The following is a 21,393-nucleotide window of genomic DNA, read 5'->3' on the forward strand; positions in this document are numbered from 1 at the left end:
GAAGGCAAGTTGGGGTTTGGCTTTGGTGGAGTTATCTCTTGCTTTTTTTTGGTTCAGGCTTATTCCGCTATTCCGCTTACTAACCGTCAAAGCGTTTTGACGTTGAGGCTTTGATTGAGGCTCATCAGACACAGCCAGGAATTATAGTCTACACTATAGATACAACTGAGACAAAGTAATCTCGCTTCTTGTGTTGGTAGGCAAGGCTTTCTATGTATTGTTCCATGTCTGACCGTTATATACATTCTCCGCATACCTAGGTACGTTAAAGGGACTCCAATACCTGCAAGCTTGGCTGTAGATCTAATCGATCGCAGTAGTCAAACTTTGTTGTTTACATTATCGAGAATAACGTTTGGTAGTGATGACACTTGTATCATCTGACTCGCTGGCCCCTAATCGGTTAAGAACTTGGCACTGGCTCTAGCGATCGTTGGCCTCATAAAAGTGTAAATTGTTGGCAATTGCCAAGCGAGATGTCGTTGTTGCCTTTTTCACATTCTGGAATTCGGCTGCAGATGCTGGCGGGGAAGGTGCCGTCCCTAGCTGCACGCTGCACGCTGCACTAGCCAACTTGACCTGCCTCTTGACACTGTGTGCAGTTTTGAATCTCCTTATTCCCTCCCCTTGACACAAATTCTTAAATCGACGACATTGATTGATAGATAACAAAACCTCACATGCAAAAAGCCAAGTATGACCACTACTATCACCATAAAGATGATGATGACGACTCATCCACCAACAGCCAAAAACCTCAGTCTCTCACTAGCACACGCACAACGTTGCAGCCAAGACGACTGCCAAGACGCGATAGTAGCATCTTCAGCATCCCCAAAGACCTCCAGAGCAGAATCTCGGCCCTCCCGAGACGATGAACTTACGGGGGCCTTCACTCTCTGTAAGGCGGACCACTTACAGTGGGTTAGCGACGTGTCGTCGGCGATTGTTGCTGTATACGGCCCGTCTTTGCCATGGACCCCCAGACAGCCAGAATAAAGATTGTCCGCCAAGAACCACTCACAGCCATCTCCCAAATTCAGGTCATTTCCCGGTGGAGACGTCTTGTCCAGGTATGACGAGTTTCTCAATAAGGTTCTTTATTTTCCTGCTCCTCATGACTGGTTCTAACGCATTCGGGGTAAAAGCCAGTAAAAACATCCCCCACGCTACCGTTCAACCACCTACATCCACACTCAACGGTCCCGTCCTAGTTGAGACCAAACCACCTTCGATCTACCAACCTTTTCTTTCCTCTTGTTTTGTTTTCTTGTCTTTTGTTTGACAGACTGCTCCTAGAGTTCAGCCGTACCAGCTCACGGCTGCTTCCATCTCTTACAGCTCTACATTGATGGACGACATTACGACTACCTCTGATCCACGCTATGGCGGCTCTGGCGAAGGGTCCAACTCAAACTCCAATTCTGGTAGTCAACACCAGTCCCCGATCGATATGACATCTCAAACTCCCAACAACGACGATCCGCCATTCGATTTGCACGACGGCGAACCTGTTCAGGGAAACAACTTTGCTTTTACCCCGACCCAACTTCACAAACTCCTGACCACAAGGAGTCTCACAGCGCTACGCGCCTTTGGCGGCTTGCTGGGCTTAGCCGCCGGCCTTCGAACCGATATCTCGGCTGGACTCAGCGTCGACGAGACAACTCTTGATGGAACCGTCACCTTTGATGAAGCAGTAGCTTCCGGTAATCTTGAACGACCACCACTGGTTTCCGCTGCTTCCCCTCCGCCATCGCCGCCGCTCCTCCACAACGGTCTTTTCGAACATCATGATAATCGTTATGTGGATCGCAAACGTGTTTTCGGGGACAACCGTCTTCCTCAAATTGCACAAAAGTCCTTCTTCAGGCTGCTATGGATTGCCTTCAATGACAAGCTCATTATACTTTTGACCATATCTGCTACCATCTCGCTTGCTATTGGTATCTACCAGTCCGCCGATAAGTCGATAGGCGCATCCCGTGTTGAGTGGGTAGATGGCGTTACTATTGTAGTTGCGATCCTTGTCATCATCATAGCTAGCGCTGCGACCGACTGGCAGAAAAATTACAAGTTCAAGAAGGTCAATGAGCGAAAGCAACAGAGGGACGTGACAGTTGTTCGATCTGGTAAATTGCAGCGCATCTCTGTCCACGAAATTGTTGTTGGCGATCTTTTACATCTTGAGGCTGGTGATATCGTTGCCGTTGATGGTGTCATCGTGCAAGCGTCAAGTCTGCAGATGAACGAGTCTTCCATTTCCGGAGAAGCTGATCTGGTTCACAAGTGCGTGCCAAACCCCAACCACTCAGTACATTCATCTCGAATCGACCCTTTCATTTTGAGTGGAACTACCGTTGCGCGCGGCGTCGGCTCCTATATTGTTACGGCCGTCGGTGTGAACTCAACCTATGGACGTATACTTATGTCGCTAAGAGATGAAGTTAAAGCAACACCACTCCAGGTGAAACTTGGCCGTCTCGGCAAGCAGCTCATCATTATTGGTGGTGTCGCTGGCTCCATCTTCTTCCTCGTTCTCTTGATCCGATTCTTGACCACTCTCAACACCATTACCGGCGGGCCATCCCAGAAAGCTGAAGACTTTCTACATATCCTGATCTTGGCTGTCACGGTTGTTGTAATCACTGTACCTGAGGGACTGGCCCTTAATGTGACTATTGCTCTTGCTTTTGCTACAAAACGCATGCTTCGAGACAATAATCTTGTTCGGCTGATTCGATCGTGCGAGATCATGGGAAATGCAACAACTGTCTGCTCCGACAAGACAGGTACCTTGACGCAGAATAAGATGACTGTGGTGGTTGGACGTGTCGGACTCGAATCTTACTTTGATGACACTGACCTTGCTACTCCTGACCCAGATTCATCCATGTCTCGTGCCTCCACCATCAAGTGCGACAGTTCCATCGATCTCGCAAAGTCACTCTCACCAGATTGCCGGCGACTACTTAAAGACAGCATCGCGCTCAATTCTACCGCTTTCGAAACTGACGACTCTGGACCATCTCCCTTCATGGGCTCCAGCACCGAAACAGCCTTGTTGCAATTTAGTCGTCAGCATCTGGGTATGGGTCACTTGGCTGAGGAGAGAGCTAACTGTCCTATTGTTGCTATTCTTCCCTTTGATTCATCCCGCAAGTGGATGGCCGTCTTGATAAAGGTTGATGATGACCGATATCGACTTCTGGTAAAGGGAGCTGCGGAAGTCGTGTTTGAGTATTGCGCTTTTGTCGTTTTGGACCCAACCTTTCGACTTCCGGTTGCTCGCCTCTCAGAGAATGATCGCACGAGCTATCGTAACACAATTGAAGACTACGCGGGCAGAATGTTACGGCCGGTTGCCATGGCCTACCGAGATTTTACGGCACACGAGATTTTCGAGGGCCCCGACGACGATCCTGATAATATCAACTTGGAATGGCTGGCATCTGGCATGATTTTCATCGGCGCCTTTGGTATTCGCGACCCGTTGCGACCCGAAGTTATCGAGTCTGTTCGCCAATGCCAAGATGCTGGAGTGTTTGTTCGCATGGTCACAGGCGATAATTTCCTGACGGCCAAAGCTATTGCGGCAGAGTGTGGTATCTACACAGCTGGTGGTATTGCCATGGATGGACCAACCTTTCGGGATTTGACTCCCGAGCAACTTGATGCTGTTATCCCAAGACTACAGGTCTTGGCCCGATCGAGTCCAGAGGACAAGCTTCTTCTCGTAACTCATCTAAAGCGAATGAACGAAACGGTAGCAGTGACGGGTGATGGCACCAATGACGGCCTTGCCCTCAAGGCAGCTGATGTCGGGTTTGCTATGGGTATACAAGGTACCGAGGTGGCGAAAGAAGCCGCATCCATCATCCTTCTTGACGATAATTTTGCCTCAATTGTCAAAGCTCTGAGCTGGGGTCGAAGTGTCAATGATTCAGTCAAGAAGTTTTGTCAGGTGAGTGTTCTGAGTCGGATGTACAAATAACGAGCTAACGAATTACAGTTCCAATTCACAATCAATATCACTGCAGGTATCATCACCGTTGTTTCGGAGCTTGTTGGTGACGCCATCTTCACCGTTGTACAGCTGCTTTGGATCAATTTGATCATGGATATCTTCGCTTCTCTCGGTTATGCTACTGATCACCCGTCTCCTGACTTCCTAAAACGCAAACCCGAACCTCGCAACGCACCTATCATCTCCATTACGATGTGGAAGATGATCATATGCCAGGCCATATATCAGCTGATAGTCGTCTTTGTTGTGCATTATGCCGGCTGGGACACTTTCAACCCTGATACCGAGTTTGAGATCGAAAAGCTGCAGACGCTGGTGCTGAATATCTACGTCTGGATGCAATTCTTCAACCAGCATAACTGCCGTCGTGTGGATAACAAGCTTGATATTTGGTATCAAGGCATCTTACGAAACCCTTGGTTTATCGGTGTACAACTGATTACTATTGCTGGCCAGTTCATCATTGTCTTCAAGGGAGGCGAAGCATTCGACACCACTCCTCTTACGGGTGCCCAGTGGGGGTGGAGTCTTCTCTTTGGTGTCATGTCAATTCCTCTGGGTGCTTTGATCCGGCAAATCCCAGACAGCTGGGTTGAGAACCTCTTCACACTGGTTGCTACCTGTTGGCACACGATATGGCGGCCGTTCCGTGTAGCAATGTCAAGAGCCTTTGGTTGCTTCAAGCGCAAGAAGGCAGATGATAAGGAGGAACAACAACAGCAATCAGAGCATGAGATGGGTCCTGTCGAAAACATTCTTCACATGATGCACCTGACCCCCGACGCCGAGGAAGACGAGACACCAATGACACAGGAACAGAGAGAAGCTATGGCCCGATCGGACCAGAGAAGGTTGATGAAGGAGGGAGAAAAGCAGAAGAGAGAGCTTGATCTACATGCCCTGGTAGAGGCGGCCAAGCTGGGAAGGCCTTCCGACGGCGCTATCTTTGAGATCCACCCTAAAACCCTCAAGGATGACCCCATTCTGAGGACAAGCGGCGGTACCGATAGTACCTTGCCACCAAGTCAAGACGAAAGATTTATGAAATTTGTTGCCTTGAATACAGCCCGACCGCGACGGACGAAAAGGGCAAACCCTCGAGGCCAGACGCGACCGTCACAACAGCAGGAGCAAAAAAGCTCATGGAGACACCACATCTCATGGGAAGGACTATTGAGATCTAAGAGGCGATAACGGATAATGCACTTTGTATCAGAATAGACAGGAGAAGGACATTTGGTTTACAGGTACAGATCTGTTTTTCTTGATTTAAACGACATATTACGACTTATGACAGAGAAGGGGTTTCAAGATACCAATATACAGGTCGCTTTACTAGGCCATAATAACAACGCTTCCATCCCACAAGTTTTCCAATCCAGATTCCTCAAAAATGTGATGCCCAATCTCCTTTTCATATATATCCAAGCAAAAAAACAAAACATCGTTAACTTTTAACCGATACTCATCCCACCTTGATAATGGCTTCTTCAATAGCACTTCCAATCTCGGATCTGGGTATTCCCGGTCCTCGCATTAAACAGCAAGATCTTGAAGCTAGCGACAGGACGAGAGCGGGCACACTCAACCGCACTGTCACGGGACTATTCTTGGGCTGCGTCGGGAATGAGAAGCAATTCACAAAGCTCCAGCTCTCCGGTTGTTTGGGAATAGCATTTCCGACATTGGGCATGGGCGAGTTGTTCAAATTGAGTTCGAGAGTGTCGCTATCGATCATCCGGGCACCCAGCGCAAGAAGCTGCTTCTCAACACCTACAATACTGAAGAAACGTGTAAAGTGATCGATATGTGATCCAGCCGGTCGTGTAGGCCATGGCCATTCAATGTCCTCTATCGTTGCAGGGTTGAGCTCACCACGAGCATAAACGTGATGTCCGTATCGTCCATAGGGTAAATCAATAACGCGGTATATTTCGTGTTTTCCAGGACCAATAAGCCAGCGTAAACGTGTAAGCATTTCCTCCTTGGCACGACCTTTGAGGGTATTGCAGAACAGACGAGCTTGTTGTGGAGTCATGGCGTGTTCAGGCGGTGAATTTACAAGAAGTTGACATGCTATTGTTAGAGCAGTGTTGGCGACGCGGAATGAGAAGGGCGAGCTGTACTGTGGTCCTGTCGGGACGACTTCACTGGGCGCAGTGGGCGTTGTACCGAGCCAGCCGTTGCCAAAGATTTGGGGCGCAAGGTTGAAAGACGGGATTGAGACGGGTTTGCCGAGAGACGGTTGCTGGAAGTTGTGGAGCGTTGTGAATTGTGGCGTCGGTGGTGATATGGACGTTGCTGACGTTGAGTTTGACGTCGACAGTGCGCTCGTCAATGCTGAAGTCTGCGGTGGCTGAACAGGCTGGACTCGTCTCAATGTCACAGCCAGGGAGGAACCAGAATCCGACGTTGTCTCACTGCGCTCACTATCGGGACTGTGCGACTTGCCCGTGAGCATATTCTCCTCAGTTGGAGAATTCGATCCCGGTAGCACGACGAGATCCTCCTCTGGGCCGACGACCTCGTGAGCCAGTTCCAGAATCCTCTCCATGCTGCGACGCAAGCTCCCCACAAGGTTAGGTTGGCCGCTCACGACGGCTTCAGTGGTGAGCATCTCGTCGACAAAGGACATGAAGACGGAGCTCATCTCCTCGACGACTTGCTCGAGACGGCGGACGCGCTGGGCCTGTGCTGCTTCGGCGGCTTGGCGACGACGGCGAAAGATGTTTTGGGCTTCGCGGTTGCGTTCGCGACGGGCCTTTGAGGTGCGGGTTGTAAGTATATGCATGGACTGGGGGATAAGGAGAGTGAATTAGTTACCTTGAGAGCTACATCGTCGTTCTCTTGGGTGCTGGAAGATAAGCGACCCCTTCGCTTGGTGGGTGATTGTGCTGTCATTGAGTAGTGGGGAGTTTGTATAAGTGAGTGATGTGAGTGTATGAATCAAGAAACGAGATGAGAGATAGTGAGAGACAAGCTGTACGATGTCGATCTTTCAGCGATGTGTGTATCCAGTTATTTGATTACAAATCTCATGCAGGATGTATAGATGATGAAATATGAAAAGATGGAATAAGAATGAAAAATCAAAACGAAATGGTCTGACAGGTGAACGGTAGTTTACCGCGGCATTCAAGGTGGCGATGGATGAGATTTAAATGAATGGAACAACTTCAGTTTGTTTTAGATTCCTTCTTCCATTCCTGACCCCGTGACCCCTGTTGAACGTCACTGACTTAGTAATCCTCAGGGGCCTCTGCCCAATGAGATTGATGGATCGTGAACTTTAAAAACATACGTGGGGGAGACTGGGTCTACTTAAACGATCCACCATTAGAGCAACAACAACTCGTGCTCAGGTATATGCGTGTAATAACCGTTAATTATTATCAAAGTCAATTAATTAATCAATCTGAGGCTTGATTAATTATACTCTTTTCCTTCCCATCCTCCTTCTCCAATTACTTGCGTAAAAGCACCCCTCGCTTGTAGCAACTCATGATATGTTCCCTCCTCAACATTGATACCATCCTCCAGCACAACAATACGGTCTGCAATCGCCATCATTTCCTTGCTATGCGTCACTACAACGATTGCCATATCCCTCTTTGACTTGCCCGCGATTCGTCGCATTGTGTGCCTGATCATCTCTGCGCTTTCTGCATCCAGAGCGCTTGTTGGTTCGTCCAGAACAAGAAGTCTTGGCTTGCGGACTAGTGCGCGCGCAATACTGAGACGCTGTGCTTGACCGCCTGAGAGAGCTTGGCCTCCGTCGCCGACGTGGGTGTTGTAACCATCTGGAAGAGATGAAATGAACTCGTGAAGACCAGCTGCTTTGGCAGCGTCCATGACATTGGGGAAGTGACGTAGAGGTGATAGTTCCTTGAGACCATATGTGATATTCTCTGCGATGGTGGCTGGGAACAGGAATGGTGTTTGTGGAACGTATGCCATCATCGAACGGAGATGCTCAATATCAATGTCCGAGTGAGCGATACCAGCAAAGGTGAGTGGCGGTTGCGTGCTGAGTATTGAAGCTCTAGAAGGAGTATAAAGACCCAGCATCAGTGAGATAACTGTGGACTTGCCACAGCCAGAGCGACCAACAACAGCCAGACAATCTCCAGCATTAACCTCAAACGACACGCCTCTAAGAACAGGTCTGCGCGAACTTGACTTGTAGGAGAAGCCGAGGTCGTCTAGTCGTACTGGAAGCGGTGATTTTGCCTTCTGTTTTCCTCCAGCCTCGCTTGGTGGTGTCAGCGGCATGTTGGCATATTTCAACATCTGTGCAGCAGTGGACTGAGCCATGGTGACTTGAGGTATCGTACTAAGAATACTTGTCGCTGTACCCATACTGAACAAAAGCAGATTGACCACTGCTACGACAGATGTTGGTGTGATCGCATTCTCCGAAGCTAGAAGCACAGTTCCGTAATAAAACACCAGCGCTGTAAGGGGGTAGTTCACAGACTGATAGAGACCAAAGAAGGGGCTTGTACGTGTAGCCCTTTTCTTGCCTAGGCCCAGAGTATGTGCTACTGATGCGAGGTACTTTGCACTCATGTACTTTTCAAGTGTGAGAGCCCGAACCACTCGGATGTTGAGAAATATCTCAGTCAGAGAAGCGCTAGCTTCCTCAGATCCTTCGTTGCAACGCGCCTCCCACTTACCGCTGATGATGGTATAGCCTTTAACTGCGCCCATAACGACAGGCAGCGGTGCGAGGGTGACGAGTGTGAGCTTCCACGATATGACGAGTGCCCAAGCAATGGCGGCAATGATCATGACGGTGACTGTGATGAGGATGGGTACAAATCGTCCGACAATGTTGCGCATCTCTTCAGCATTTCGATCGAGGCATTCATTGATTCGACCAGGAGAGTTGCGCGATCGGTCGAACCAAGACCTTGGCTGTCGGAGGATTCGTTTCAGGGCTTCCACGCGGATAGTATTGATCCATGCTTGGCCTACCATTTCGAGCAGATAGCGGCCACCACCTGTACAAACTCCATCAACGACGGCGATGACACTGAGGAAGATTGCCCATTTCTTGCCTTCTGCTAGCTTGTCGCCTTGCGACCACATAGCGCCCAACAGTTGTGCAAAACAGTATGCGAATGCAGGGATTGAACCAGCACCAATCAAGCAGGTGACTACTCCAATGATAAGGAGAAACCGATGTCCCCGGCCGATAGCTGGCCAGACAGTCTTCAAGATTGCAACCAAAGACATGGGTGGAGGGAGTTCCTTAGTCTCATCATCCTTATCCTCTACTTTGTCGGCCAGCCTTGCCTTTCGAAGTCTTGTGATGCTCTTTGGGCGTTCTGATCCACCAAAGAGGTATTCCGGCTCATCGAGAGGTCTTAGAGTACATGATGTTTCAAAGCCGTCTAGGCTGCTTGGACTTCTGAGACCGCTGTTGTGCTTTTCATCATAAAATTCACCCATAGGCAAGTGGGAGACGGCCGTTGCTGGACGCTGTTCATCATAAAATTCACCCATAGGCAAGTGGGAGACGGCCGTTGCTGGACGCTGTTCTTCATAAAATGATTCCATATCCCATGCCCGGGCTGTTCGGATGCGAAAAGCCGCTGCTGCATTGGTGCCAAGAGTCATGTGTTGTGATGCACTCGCAGGGGCTGGGCTGAATGACTCCAGTTCTCCCACGAGCATTTTGGAAAGTCGAGATGCTCTCAAGGGTGGAGGAAACAATGGAGAAAGGGGCGAGATAGGAGAGACTGGAGAGTCGATGGTGATTTCAACAGGCATTTCTGGAGTGTCCTGTGCTGTTGATGCAAGCGTGGCAAATACTTTACCACTTTGCTTGGCAAGATCCTTCCTGAAGCCTTCTTGAACAAGTTCTGCATTGTCCATCACATAGATAAAGTCATTATCCTCAATCTGAGCGACGTCGTGTGTTATGATGATGGTTGTCTTGCCTCGTCGCCATGCACGGATTGCATCCATAATGAGAGTTCTGCTAACTTGATCAAGACCGCTTGTAATCTCGTCAAGGATTAGCACAGGAGGATCTCGAAGTCTAGCTCTAGCGAGTGCCAGCCTCTGCTTCTGGCCACCACTCAAGTTGTATCCGTCTGCGCCAACATTGGTTTCAAGTCCCTCGGGAAGTGCTGCGAGCGTTGATTGGAGTAATGCTGTATCACAGGCACCCATCACTTCGGATCGTGTTGCTCCGTCAGGGCATTGGTGACCAAATGCTACATTCTTGTAGAACGACTCGTTGAATAAAATACTCGACTGTTGGATCAGGGTGATGTTTTCGCGGACCCATTGTCTGTCGAGTACCTGTAAAGGTCGGCTGTCGACATGAACCTGTCCGCTTAGGGGCTCGTAGAAGCCGACGATGAGGTTACCAAGTGTACTCTTTCCAGAGCCGCTTCTTCCGACAATAAAGGTTAATTCGCCAGATGGAAAGAAGAAGTTCGAACGTTTGAGTACTTTGACTGTCGGATTCGAAGGGTATGCAAAGCTCACCTATTCATGTCAGTACTGATATTTGCTAGCCAGGGGATAACTCACATTCTTCAGTTCGATGTCGCCGCTGCAGAACTGGGGTCGTAAGGCGCCGGACATGGGCTTAACTGGGCCACCATTTCTCATGTTACGAGTAATGCTGGAGAGAAACCCACCAGCCGACATGCCCTTTGCGAGGACCAGCCACTGCGGCATGAGAGCTTCGATACCCTGGAAAGCTGCAAGGGTAGAATAGAAAGTTGTGAGGACACTTCCGGCAGCAAGACCATCGTTGTTGACAAGTACCACGCCGTACCAGAATCCTAGGACAAACATGGCCACAACCCAGAAAGCGACATAGCCCATCTGGAGGGCATTGCACTGGGCTTGAATGAGGTACTGCTTTGCCGCGGCTTTGACGGATGGGTAGTACTGCCAAACTTCCTGGTCGTATCCGTTAAAGACCTTGACGAGATCAATAGCGGTGATAGATGCGACGGCGAACTTGGAGGCCACAGCCAGTTCACGTTTTTGCGTTTGGATAGCGGGCTCCAAACGTTTTGTGGCAAGTGAGAGGACGATAGCTGAGATTGGAAGAGTAGCTAGAAGGACGAGTGTGAGTTTCCAGGAGTAATAAAGCGCGATACCCAGAGATGCGAAAGAAGTGATGATGTCGCCGACGAGAAGACCGAGAACTTGGGAGGATGCGAGCTGCAGTTCACGAGTTTGCCTGTGGAAAGTTAGTAGGGAATTGAATAAGGGATGAGGAACTCACGTCTGTATTCTGATGAGGAGACTTGATATGCCTTCGGATTGGGCATCGAACCAGGCCATATCTTTGGAGAGAAGACTTGTAAAGATTTCCCGTCTGACACTGCACGCCTGCAACTCTCCGAATATGACCCAAAGCGCTAGAAAGGCTGTACTAGCAATCCAATTTCCAATTCCCATTCCGAGAAGGACAAAAGCCCAGTCCGAAACTAGGGCCAGTGCTTCATCCCCGTCGTAAGTGCCATTGCCAAAGCCAGCGATGATATCGAAGATCTTTCCAAGGATGACTGCGAGGATGGTTTTGAAAGCTGCTGAGAAGGCTGCTGCTATTAAAGCAGCTATTAGAGCTCCCGTGTGTGACTTTCTTGTAAAGGCGAAGAGTTGCCTCCACGATGATTTTGCGTCTTGTTCCATAGCGAATGAAGTTGAAGGTTAACGAAAGTGGTGATTCAATCTGGATTAAGGGAGAAGGAAGAGATAGAAAGATTATATTGAGGAGAATACATGATTTTTGATGGCGACAAGGTAAAAACGAGGTAGAGCGTTTGTGGTGACAAAGAACAATATGAAAGGCGAGTGGTGATGGTGCACAGACGAGGCTGAGTGAGGTCAAGGGCCTTAGTATTGTTCTCGCTGATATTGTCCATTAACTTGGTAAACTAACTGCAACCCCGCACGCAAATTATTGGCAAAAATGCAAGATAAATTGATTGCATCTAACGGACATTCTTGATAGCCTTTTGAGTCGGGATTTTCGAGGTGACCGAGACGCCGACGGTGTTGCCACTGCCAAATGCCGCCCAACTTGACGGCATGATATTTTGTGAGTGGCGCATTAAACGAGAGGATTGCTTGGGACTTCCGGTTGATGCGAATTGTTCTTCTTCATCTCGATGCATCAATCTCTCACTTCTTTTACTACCCATGTCACCTGCCTAGTTCCGTCTTTCGCTTTGAGGTCGTCATTCGACTGGCTTTGTCCTAGGACTTGAACAGTGGGTAGATAAATCAGTATCTATGACACCAAGGCCTTGTCTTGGTAACGGTCTAAATGATGTTCTGTTAGTGCCGCTGGTTCCGGACTCTTGTCACGGTGTTGCCTTTTTCTTCCCCTTGTCCAATCTCGAGGCACGCGACCCATTTGATGGGTTACTCAGAGCAGGGCAAGTGGTTGCCGGTGATGGCGAGATGGTGGTGTCCATGATATTTGTGAACATACCACTGGGTTCCAAAGATAGATTGAGCAGTAACTTGTAGAAGTGCCATTCCATTCTTGGCTTGCCAGTTGTACACATGCATCAAATTATTATGCTGTTCCAGATCGATTAGACTTTGCGAAGCCCCCCCCCCCATCAAATGCTGTTCCAGGGTCAGATTCTACTCATGAACAGGTTGGCTAGTACCCCCTACTGATTATTATTCTCTTAATGTTGATTTTACTTTGCTATGCATACAGATAATATTGATTCCATAAGTATATATTCCACATGCATTATTTGCCAGATCAGCACACATTTAATTTATATCATACGACCAATCACTACCCAGGTTGAAAGAACTACCCCCATTGAAGCAATCTTATGGAAGGCTTGTTACCTCATCCCTATATAGATGCTCAGAGCCCTTCATTGCAACTGGTGATCCGAGCTTCCCTCGTGGGACATGCGTGTAAACACAAAATCCAAGCATCGCAACTTCAGCTATGCTTCGGTCATCTCTAGGTAGTAACATGTAAGCAGGGCATGCAATTAAAGCTTTTATTCAACATACCTAATGATCAAGTCTGTCTGGATCTGACGGGCAAGACCCATTCTGAAGCACCTCTTTGTGCGGACTGATGAGTAACGACTTCTTGAACTAGAAGACAGTCTGCAGCACATTGACGACGCTCATTGAGAAGATCAAGCAACAAAGAGCCAAATTCTATGTTATATGGCAGTCATTTACAGGGACCATAGTGTCGACAGTGCTATGCTCTGCGGGAGTGACACCACTGTTGCGAGCCAATTCAGCTAGAGTGTCAAGAGCATCTGAAGAGGTTAGCTGGGGAGAATTTCATTCTGTGGGGGACATGTACGTACTGGCATACTGAGAGTTGATGCTGATATCGCTTCCTTCAGAGCTGTCACGTCTCTGTAATGAAGAATCTAATGAACAAGTGTGCTGGTGGCAGGGCTGTGGGAGCTTCTTTTTATATATTTTAGGCATGAGCTTTTGCCAGGGAGCAAAAGAGGAAGGCGACTAGTGGCTGCTTGATCAATGTTGTGAGGCCAGGCGGTTTGCTATTATGATAGATGGCGGCAGAAGTGAACTTGGGAGGAATGATCCGTATGGCGATCGACATTCTCGAGGTAATGCTTAAAGGTCCGTATCGTTAGGTCACTACATACGGGGCGACCAACGAGTCTAGAGACTTGATGATATATGCATTGCCTTTGATATATATAGTCCAAAGACTGGAAATGATGAAGAACTGGAAATGTCTCTCGGGTGAGAGTACGGTTATTTATACTTGTCTGGCAGCAGTCTAGCTCTTGAGAGGTTACGTGAAGCTATGCCTACACAATTGCTTGCGATAAAGCATCACTCTTTTCTTCGGCCTGATGTGAATGTGATTGTTAGGCATACAAGTCTGCTTGATCAAATATCTGTTAGGCAAAAGTTTGTCGGAGTATGATAGACACGTAACATTGTAGGTATCAGAAGAGTTGACCCCCTAAGCCTTAGGTTACAAGTATAGATAACTTAAGAAGTCCGATCTAAGCAGCATAGGCCAACCTACTGATTTCGTCCCTTATGCTTCTGGCAGCCAATTTTTCTGATACCCTGAGGGCAACAAAATAACGAAGAATTTCGATGCAAGGTGTACCCTTTACACTCTCTTAAGGCTTGTGCTCTAACCTGTTGCTTGTGCCCTGAAAATTGGACGGTACATCAAAAGCAAAGTTGCTTGCAACAACAACAAACATCGTAGGCACAAACAGAGACTCACGACGTGTATACGGCCTGGCTCGTAGGTGACTTGCTCCATATCCACTAGTAGAGGGTCCCCTGTCAACAATCACCAATCTCGATTTCCGGTATGGTGTAGTGGCTAACATTTCGCGCTCTCATAACCTGAGAGATCAGTACCGCGGAGCCCAGGGTTCGATTCCCTGTACCGGAGTTAGCAATTACATCCTTTTGCCAGTTGTGGTGATTCCTTTTTGCTGTTTGTATAGCGAAAGAAATGATGTACATTTGCCACACCGTACGTAGTGTAACGGATGTACCTATTAGAGTTGGTGCACTGTGCAATCTATAAAGAATGTCTATAATGTTCCAGCAAGCACTAGAAGCATCCGTAATGAAAATAGGTCAGCTTTACGTTTTGCCGCTTTTTAGAAGAAACAATATGTAGATAGAGAATAAAGTAAAGTCCTGATGGTCTATATGATATGATTATTCTAAATATATAAAGCCAGCTTCTATCCACCTACATCAACCATATCCATTTATCAATATCTAAACTTACAGTGTTAATAAGCGCAAACACTATACGCTGATATCATTTGTGGCTTCTGTGCCCCTCCATCATTGCCCCACGTTCAAGGTTTTTGCCCAACTGTCGACAACCTCAAACACAGCTTCAATACACCAAACACCACCAAAATCCCCTCCACCACGATCGCAACCAATTAATCAGTCATCATGGATCCCCTCGATAACATGGCCGGCGCCCCCGTGCCCAAGAACTTTGACGCCGAGAATGCCCAGAACAACGAAGACGTGCGTCAACCTGAGCCCCCGGATACAGTCCAAGACCCAATCACTAACCAACAACCCACAGATCGAGAAGCAATTCGCTGTCAAGGTCGTCCAGCACATGCAGACCTACTGGTCCATCCTAGAGCGTGTCAAGGGCTCTTCCCTCCGCCTCACCAAGATCGACGACGAGATCATGGAGCACCTCAAGGAGGCTTTCCCTGAGTTCGACCCCACCGCCAAGGTCAACGAGGACGAGATGAAGAGCAAGGATGGAAAGAACAGGTGGCGCGACTTCATGATGAAGTACGAGAAGAGGGTCGACGACTACAACTTTGGTACCATGGTTCGCGACAGCGCCAAGGTCGAGTACGAGGAGAACACCACCATCTTTGTTCCCCGCATGCAGTTTTACGCTTTCGAGATTGCACGGTGAGTGACAGACTATATCTCTGAAATTTTAAACTATCGGAAGCTGACCAGTGATTATAGAAACCGTGCAGGTCTCAACGACTGGATCTACGAGCAGGCTCAGGCTGAGAAGGCCAAGTCCAAGTAAACGGAAACTGCGATAAAAACAAAAAATAACACAAAAGCGAATTTACCATATCGAGCCATGCGTCTACAGCGTCGGGCTTTGAGCCCACACGAGTCTAGTTACATGAAAGAAAGTTGCTAGTTGTGACCTTGGCAGAGGAGACTGAATACAACGAAAGACCTCATGAGATGAATGTTTTTTTTTCAGGCAGGTGGAATTTGGGAATTATTTTCGCATGGGTTTTATGTACTGGATCATTCCGTGATACCCTTAGAAATATATGGCATTGACATCTGGCTGCATCCTAATATTCTCTTTACTCGTTTGTAGGGGACCCTGAACCAAGGATGTTTACCTAAGCTAAAGATATTAATCACATAACGATAGATGATAGTGGTATAGTCGATACAATTACACAGTTTCCCTAGCCTCTCCCCTTAAACCTTCAGGAACTCATCAATATTGACCCTCTGGAAAAAGCTCACATGACCAAATTCAACCCAGTGCTGCGCTATGCGATCATGACTGGCAAGAATAAGATGGCTTTTAACAAACCTGTCTGTTGACTTGTTAGTTCCAGTGCTTGTCACTTCTTATTCGTGCTTACCTGATATAAAACCTGTATCTGCGATATGGCCTTGGCTATGAACCATTTTCATACCTTGAAAGCGAGGATCTGCCGGAGGCCCATCAACAAGGTCACCCAAGTCTTTGGCCATAAAAGTGATCTCTCCTCGCGGGACATTAGGATCACCCGTCAGCTTGATAGCCTCGAGCCGCCCTTGATACGTGCGCCCTTCGTCGCGTCTCGCTACCCATACATCCTCGGTTTCCGTCTCTCCGCGTATAAGCCCGAGTTCTTCGTCCGTTGCCGGTGTCTCGTCATCGGGCTGGTGGACGAGCAAGAATTCGCACCCGTGGGTGCTGTAATCGCCAACCCAGATGCCTCTCCAGGGCTTCGACGGTGTTGGAGTATACAATTCTGGATCGAGAGTTGAATAGGTGATGAGTTCCTCGCCGACGTGGACGCCAGGAAGGCCACCGGCCGCTGCGGGACGAGACAATCTTAGCATGTTAAATATCCCAGTCATACCGGCAGCCATACCAATGCGAGCTAAACCACCCGCCATTTCCATCCATTGACGGACTCGGAAGAATCTCTCTGAAACATCCCTACGTCGTCGGGGCCGAGTCGCTGGTGTGTTGACGAAGATACCCTCCTCTGTTATCTGGGTGCTACCGCCCGAGACATGATGATCTGAAGGTACAGAAGGCGGTGGCCATATATTGCCGTACGGAAATGAACGCTTAAGGTTGTCCAGGGCTTCTTCTTGGTCGAGCTCACATGTCAACATGAAGTTGCTGAAAAGAGCATCGATGCGATCATCAAGCGTGACGGGCATCTCATCAGCAAATCGATTGGCACCAGGCCGCGTTGTGAATTCAACGGGAGCTTCCTCTCCAACGCGGAACTGCAGAATAGGCTTGTCGAGATGGAGTCTGACTTTTGGATCGAACTCTTGGATCAAGACATCGCCTTGGCCAAGCCAACTCTGATGAAGTGGTCGACCTCTGCTTGCAAGAAGTTGGTAGCCCTCAATGCAGCCTCGACGTGGGTCGTAACGGACAAGCATGAGTCTGCCAGTAAGGTCCCGATCGCAGAACCAGATCTTCTGACGGGGAAGGAACCAGAGACGATCATGTGAGGCGTATAGCTCATGATAGCTATTGCAAGGGTGAGGGCTGGTGAGAGCCATGCCGGGAACATTCTCTTGGACAAGAGGTTGCCAGAGAATGTCGGAGAGGGCATGCTTGCGCAGATCTCGACAGGTGGCGGATATAGCCGACAGATCGTAGGGTGAGAGATGAGAAAGAATGTTATCGATGAGCTCAGGAGGTAGGTCTAGAAGTAATGAGATATCTGATGGTATCTGTAACTGATGCTCTGGTGATGACGACAATGGCCCCGATAGCGGTGACTCGGGTTCTTGACTCGAGATGGACATTGTTTCTGTAAGAGAAGGAGAAAAGATTGAGTGAGAGCCTGTATGATGAAGATGAGGACAGTTAAAAAGCTCATGGACTGACAGACTGCCTTGAATTAGTTTATATCACTTGATTTGGGCAGGGGTGGCGAGCTAGATATTGATTCAGACGGTCTGGACTTGGGAGCTGAGAAGGGAGCTTCAAATGATGCAGCTAAGCGGAGTTCAGCCGTTGTGAGTTGCCGACCCTAGAGAGGGCGTAAAGACAGGAATGGGCTGACTTGAATTACCGCTTTCAATTAACTAGGGTACTTGAATTATTCGAACTATGTAGCAGATCAGTTTGGGTTTAATTGTTTTAGATATCGAACGAATTATTTATCTGTCACATTTTGGAGGATCCATTTAGCCATTGCCGATAACTACCTAGAAAGTGGAGAGGATCGTCGTTTGTCACCATTAAGTATTGGCTGATCCATCCCAGATGATTGATATAGAATACAGATATATATACGCAAAGTGATAGAGAAGAATACTTTGTTAAAGAATGACCCTGCATCTCGTACACACTTGTTCAACCCCAGTCCCCATCCACCTTGCATTATCAATCTAATCAAATGTACTTTATCAGCCGTGATCCCTTTAGGCCTCTTAAGGGCACTGTAGCGAAACTGTGCCGCCGCTAGGACTAACAACGGTGGTTGGGAGGAATCTAGGCCCCGGTCTAGGTAAGTCCAGGTCCAGGTCGCATCTGCAGCCGGGGTCTTTTGAGGCCTGATACTTCTCATCCGGTTCGATCTCTCAACACCAAATTACCAAGTCACGCGCTTGTTTCCGTCACCGAAACTGCATACCTGTACTACTGTGGCTACCTCTTTGTCTCTCCCTATCTCTGCTTCGCTGGCGGATCGTACACCACCCGTTTACTAGTGTAGCGACGTCATTCAACCATTGCGAATACCTTCACCTTTTGCCTCTCACGTCACGCACCGACATTTGCTTTATTATACTCGTCTTTTCATTCCAGACCACCTTAACCATTTTATCACACTTTATTCTTATCAATACTTCAATTTGCAATGATGACCTCCTTTTTACCCATCCTCTCGGAGATTCTTCCGATGATAATGCCTGCATCTGCCAACATCACCAAAGCTAAACAGCTCGAACCGACGCACCCAACTGTCGAGGGTCCCGTTATCGAACGTCCCGCCGTTGTGGGCAAGTGTGACAATATGTGTGTCTCTGGTGAGTAGATTGTCTCGGATACAAACCCCCGGCTCTGCGTTACTGACACAATCAAGTCATCACAACCCGACCACACTGCAAGTCTACGATTAGACACAACAGTGAGCAAGGTTGGTCATGATACCCTGTAATATCACAAAACAAATCTCATATTCATGCCTAGATACCATAATCTACGCCGTCTCTGGCAACGGTACCCTCATTGTCGGCGAGGCCGTCAATTCAGAACTCAAGCATCACGAACTGGCTCCTGGAGACTTTGCCTTTGTGCCTGCATGGATCGAACATCAAATCAAGAATGACTCCGACGAGGACTTCCAGTTGCTCATGATTCAGAACGGACCAGCTCCTATTAAAGCAGACTTGACTGAATGGGGTGGCGATGTCATCAAAACAAAGAATTAAAGCGAACAAGGACCTTTCTTTTGTCACTGTCTATCTCGACTTTGTTCTATTCTTGGATCATTCTGCAGATGTGACCCACTAACTTTCGCATCGCGATTTAATCATCTGAATCACCGAATCTCTACTTGACCGATCGCTAAACACTTGCGCATGGTCCAACTTCGGAAACATGACCACCTCCACACCGTTGTGTGATTCCGCTATTAGTCTCCGGGTTGGCGACTCCAAATCAACCCCCAGATATTCGGCAACGGCGGCAGTGTCGACTATGAGATCCCGACCGGCCAGCGTCACTGCGACATGTCTCGTATGGCGACCGTCATCCTGAGTTCCCAGCAGATCCTCCTTCCAAAGAATATTCTCGCGCCAGAAGAAATACCTTCCTAGACAGAGCGCAACACCTGGGTCAGTGCTGGCGTAATACCATAACTGCCATTCATTAGCATGCTTGGGCTTCCGGCGGGTGAAGTTGTATGCCACGTTGGGAAGATGGAGCATGATGGTAACAGGATCGATGAGGACAACTGATGGTACGCGATGTTTGAGACTGGAGTCGTGGAGCATGTGTGTTGTCAGTACCGAGCCGTAAGAGTGCGACACCAGCGAAAATTTGTCCCAATGATGGTGTTCCAGGATGGCTGTCATTTGAGTCAATAACTCTCTCTTGTCGGGAATGGCAGGGGTGAGGCGGAATGAGATGGGCAGAATTTCGACGGCAATTACACCGACGCTTCCCCTCCCATCGCCAGTTTCACAGAGTTTGGCCAAGAAAGGAATGTATGTCGACAATCCAACTCCAATACCATGGAAGAACACCACGGGAAGCTTGTCGTGGGCTGTATGTGGGCGGTGCCAGTAACTTAATTGTGAAGAAGGGGATTGCCGGCCTGGAAATAACTCTTGCGGACGCGGGGGGAACACACAAAGCGCCGAGGAGCGAGGTCGTCGATAGAACTCAAATCCATGCCAGCGGAAAGCCAAGTGGGTAAACTGGTCGATGAAGAAGATGATGATATACCAGAGAAGACTGCGATATGTCGTCGTGATGCCATCGAGGGTCAGACGAAGGCTCTTCGCATTTCCCCAGCCATCTTCGAATGGTCGTCCAAGTCGTCTCTCAAGAAGAACCAGATAGTGTTCAACCTCGCACTCCACCGTTTCCTCATCTTCTGCCGACAGATCTCTCCCATCGGGCTTTTCAAAGAAAGCCCACAAGAGAAACTCTCTTACGTTGTCCCGCCGAATCTCATTCGGATCCGCATCTAGAAACCACCACCTCAGGTAAAGCTCTGGTGACGAGACATTCCCAAAGCATTGCTCAAAAAGCGCTTCTCGGTCTTGTCGCGATAGTGCCGGTGGGTAAACAGCATCCCGCTTGAGCCGTCCAAGAAACGGTTTGTAAATGAACAGGTAGAACACACATTCTACCAACAACGCTGTTAGGAGAACACAGATAACTGGGAATACCACCGAAATAGGCTGTATAAGAGGCAGGACCAAAATGAGGAATATGTAGATTAATGGCGTGTAGCGAAAGAGGGCGATGGATAGGCGGATAAAGGCCCATTCACCGAAAGATGTACCGATCATGCGATGATATGACGCCCGTGAGCCGGACTTGGTGTTTTAATTCTTTGCACAGATGAAAGAGTGAAGATGATTCAATGAGGAATTTTTTTTTGTTGGTAAAGAAAATCTTCAGTGACGTGTTTGTTGAACGGATCCCTTCTGTCGTTTCGTTGGGGCGTACCACTCCATTTGAATCATCATCAGCAGGCCTGAATGATAGGCATTGATCGACTAGCTTTACAAGGGTCTCAGGCACTGAATGATTGTGGCTTGTGGCTGATCGACTGCAGCCACATCTTATCTGGCTGACTACATCTCGGTACTCCAAGAAGAGTTTCGGGTTTTGTCAACCTGTCATGTAACGTCCTTCAACCGTTACATGTCGTCAAGAGTGTATGACAAGTTCCTCCAAAATTTGAACTCGTGTTCGAGTTTTAGTTTGTAAAGAAATGATTCGATCCTGATGTATGACACATCTATAATTGGTAGATAGCAAACCGTCGCGGAAAGGCAGGCATGCGAGCCGAGCCAAAGATGCGGCTCAGGGACTCCAGATCTACTGATATACGCTCATGTAGTACAGGAACCAATTCAAACAAGATACTGTGGAACTTCAAATAGAGAAG

General features: G+C 48.3%; 7 protein-coding genes across 7 annotated transcripts; 3 read left to right on the forward strand and 4 right to left on the reverse strand.

Annotated features, from left to right (window-relative positions):
- Nucleotides 1-974: 974 nt before the first annotated feature.
- FSST1_001540 (uncharacterized protein) lies at nt 975-5,221 on the forward strand (the record flags this gene model as incomplete). Its single annotated transcript, XM_083227443.1, has 3 exons — nt 975-1,043; nt 1,289-3,964; nt 4,013-5,221. The coding sequence occupies 3 exons, from the start codon at nt 975-977 to the stop codon at nt 5,219-5,221; spliced, it is 3,954 nt and encodes a 1,317-aa protein (XP_083091722.1).
- A 271-nt stretch (nt 5,222-5,492) lies between these two features.
- Nucleotides 5,493-6,928, reverse strand: FSST1_001541 (uncharacterized protein; the record flags this gene model as incomplete). Its single annotated transcript, XM_083227444.1, has 2 exons — nt 5,493-6,788; nt 6,851-6,928. The coding sequence occupies 2 exons, from the start codon at nt 6,926-6,928 to the stop codon at nt 5,493-5,495; spliced, it is 1,374 nt and encodes a 457-aa protein (XP_083091723.1).
- Nucleotides 6,929-7,453: 525 nt separating this feature from the next.
- FSST1_001542 (P-loop containing nucleoside triphosphate hydrolase protein) lies at nt 7,454-11,692 on the reverse strand (the record flags this gene model as incomplete). Its single annotated transcript, XM_083227445.1, has 3 exons — nt 7,454-10,528; nt 10,574-11,237; nt 11,283-11,692. 3 exons carry the CDS (start codon nt 11,690-11,692, stop codon nt 7,454-7,456), a joined length of 4,149 nt encoding a protein of 1,382 aa, XP_083091724.1.
- A 3,276-nt stretch (nt 11,693-14,968) lies between these two features.
- Nucleotides 14,969-15,581, forward strand: FSST1_001543 (polysaccharide biosynthesis-domain-containing protein; the record flags this gene model as incomplete). Its single annotated transcript, XM_083227446.1, has 3 exons — nt 14,969-15,046; nt 15,108-15,454; nt 15,515-15,581. 3 exons carry the CDS (start codon nt 14,969-14,971, stop codon nt 15,579-15,581), a joined length of 492 nt encoding a protein of 163 aa, XP_083091725.1.
- Nucleotides 15,582-15,997: 416 nt separating this feature from the next.
- On the reverse strand, nt 15,998-17,566 carry FSST1_001544 (F-box protein; the record flags this gene model as incomplete). Its single annotated transcript, XM_083227448.1, has 2 exons — nt 15,998-16,119; nt 16,168-17,566. 2 exons carry the CDS (start codon nt 17,564-17,566, stop codon nt 15,998-16,000), a joined length of 1,521 nt encoding a protein of 506 aa, XP_083091726.1.
- A 1,061-nt stretch (nt 17,567-18,627) lies between these two features.
- On the forward strand, nt 18,628-19,198 carry FSST1_001545 (RmlC-like cupin domain-containing protein; the record flags this gene model as incomplete). Its single annotated transcript, XM_083227449.1, has 3 exons — nt 18,628-18,793; nt 18,850-18,903; nt 18,957-19,198. 3 exons carry the CDS (start codon nt 18,628-18,630, stop codon nt 19,196-19,198), a joined length of 462 nt encoding a protein of 153 aa, XP_083091727.1.
- A 78-nt stretch (nt 19,199-19,276) lies between these two features.
- On the reverse strand, nt 19,277-20,788 carry FSST1_001546 (uncharacterized protein; the record flags this gene model as incomplete). Its single annotated transcript, XM_083227450.1, has 1 exon — nt 19,277-20,788. The coding sequence occupies one exon, from the start codon at nt 20,786-20,788 to the stop codon at nt 19,277-19,279; it is 1,512 nt and encodes a 503-aa protein (XP_083091728.1).
- Between the last annotated feature and the right edge of the window lie 605 nt (nt 20,789-21,393).

Source organism: Fusarium sambucinum, chromosome IV (genome assembly GCF_050947815.1).
Source record: "Fusarium sambucinum isolate potato_lamoka chromosome IV, whole genome shotgun sequence".
Lineage (NCBI taxonomy): Eukaryota > Fungi > Ascomycota > Sordariomycetes > Hypocreales > Nectriaceae > Fusarium > Fusarium sambucinum.